This window comes from Ursus maritimus, unplaced genomic scaffold (assembly GCF_017311325.1).
Source record: "Ursus maritimus isolate PB19 unplaced genomic scaffold, ASM1731132v1 scaffold_14, whole genome shotgun sequence".
In the NCBI taxonomy this organism is placed as follows: domain Eukaryota; kingdom Metazoa; phylum Chordata; class Mammalia; order Carnivora; family Ursidae; genus Ursus; species Ursus maritimus.
The window spans coordinates 45260963-45262899 of NW_024423786.1; the positions used below are offsets into that span (position 1 = coordinate 45260963).

The 1937-nt window shown below is 57.9% G+C and overlaps 1 protein-coding gene across 1 annotated transcript in view; it reads left to right on the forward strand.

The window, feature by feature from the left end:
* Window positions 1-1937, forward strand: part of CPAMD8 (C3 and PZP like alpha-2-macroglobulin domain containing 8) — a 75185-nt gene that overhangs the window by 62029 nt on the left and 11219 nt on the right. The window contains exon 30 of the mRNA XM_040629089.1: window positions 955-1120. Within this exon, the coding sequence (XP_040485023.1) occupies window positions 955-1120 (166 nt within the window). The remainder of the gene's footprint in view (window positions 1-954; window positions 1121-1937) is intronic.

The window sequence follows — 1937 nt, forward strand, 5'->3', positions numbered from 1 at the left end:
GGGGGGGGGGGGCTGGGGGAGCTGTATCCTGAGATCTCCCAGGACGATCTGATGCCCCCAGTCCCTGTTTAGGGACTCATCTGGGGCTAGAGCAGGTTCCTGGCCGGTCAGGGAGTCCCATACAAAAACTTGTGAACGTTTTGGGGGGAAGTGTCTAGAACCTTCATTTACAGTTGGTACTGGAGCCAGTCAAGGTTTGGGTGTCCTGGAGGACTCGGGAGCCATTGCTGCTTCTGTGAAACAGGGGTGGGAGTAGCACGTTCCCTGCAGTGAGGGTGTCCATGGTGGATCTCAGCCTTGGGGGTAGGCACCCCACCATTGCTAACAGCTGTGTCCAGCAGTACTGCATCCTCTGATGATGAATTGTGGGTTATCTTGACACTGTGGCTCCACTGGTGCCCACAGGAACACCAATGCTCATTTGCTAACTTCATTAATGCTTCTAACCACTCATTTTTTCCCACTTAACTGGTATTATTGGGCCTCTTCTCTGAATTAAGCTGTCACTGGATATGGACTCAGTTTCTGTGGTCCAGTGGCTCACACTGGGGTTGGGGGAAGTGTGATCAGGGTTGGTGGACTTCCTGGAGGAGGTGACAATGGAGGTGAGGCCTAGAGGGTGAGGTGGGCCTGGGCAAGGGCTCTCAGAAGCCAGCCTGGTGGTGGGGTAGGTGGGACAGAGTGGTCAGGGCTCTGCCTACTCTTCCCAGAACTTCTTTTGAGTTGCTTTGCTGTGCTCAGACCTCATTCAGAAAAAGTTGGCACCAACATAAAGGGGATGGGGTTTTGAAAGCCAGGTCTGCAGGCTTATGGAAGCTCCATAGGGAGGCAAAATGAGAGTCTGTGAGCCATCCAGCGCTCTCCCTGGGTGCGCCCTGGGAATCTGTGGGTGGGCAGGTGGGTGGGGGAACAGAGCAGCCTCCCAGGGCTCCAGCTCCCCAACCCATCCTGCAGGAGGAGAGGAGCGCCATTGCCAGAGCGAGGCACTTCCTGGAGTCCAACGCGCCCCAGGCCGCGGACCCCTACAGCAGCGCCCTGACCACCTACGCGCTGACCCTGCTCCACAGCCCGGCAGCCCCCACGGCGCTGCGAAAGCTCCGCAGCCTGGCCATCACACAGGGTAGGGGACCCCCGCTGCCACCCCTGAGGCCACTGTGGGGCCAGCCCACAGTGCACCCAGTAGACGGCTCATGGACACACGCCGGCACTAAGGAGGCACCTTTGCTCACTCTGGTTTGTTACTCGTTCCATCTCCATGGTGGCTCCATTTGATGAACTGACTTGAGCCCGAGTGTCATTTTTCTCTCTTGTGAAATAGGGGATAGCAACCCCCACCCCAGGGAGGTCCCCTGCCCTCCATCCCTGGGTGAGCCTTGCGAAGCCTTCTCCGTCTTTGGGATGTCAGTCTCCCCATCGAGAAAATGACTATCCACTATATTTGGGGAGCCCCAGTCGAAGAGGCTTAGACTGAGCCCCCTCCTGTCCCACCTCCGGCCCTCATCCCACTCCCCACCTTCCCCAGCAGCTGCTCAGCTTATGATGTCACCTGAGGAATGCTTTCATGGCTAGGAAGAAAAAAAAAAAACTTAAGCAAAATTCTTTAAAACCAGCCACCTGGATGAGAGTGTCTAGGAGCGCCTGCTTCAGATCTTGGGCAGGGAGCGCCGATTTCTCTATGGTCTGAGGCCCTTCTATGCCTCACATGAGCTCAGAATCCTTGGAACCTTTGCAAGTGGCTTCCTCGGTCCTGAGTGGGGTTGGCTGGAGCCCCATCAGGGCCCCATCAGGAGGGAGGCCATTGATGTCTGCCAGGGGTGCGGGAGGGACGGGGTCTGTCACGGAGTTGCAGATCGGAGACAGCCCCAAGGCCCTTCTTCCCCCAACCCTCTGCCCCGGCACCCTCCTCCCCTGGGGTCCACACCGTCCCCCCCCCCCCC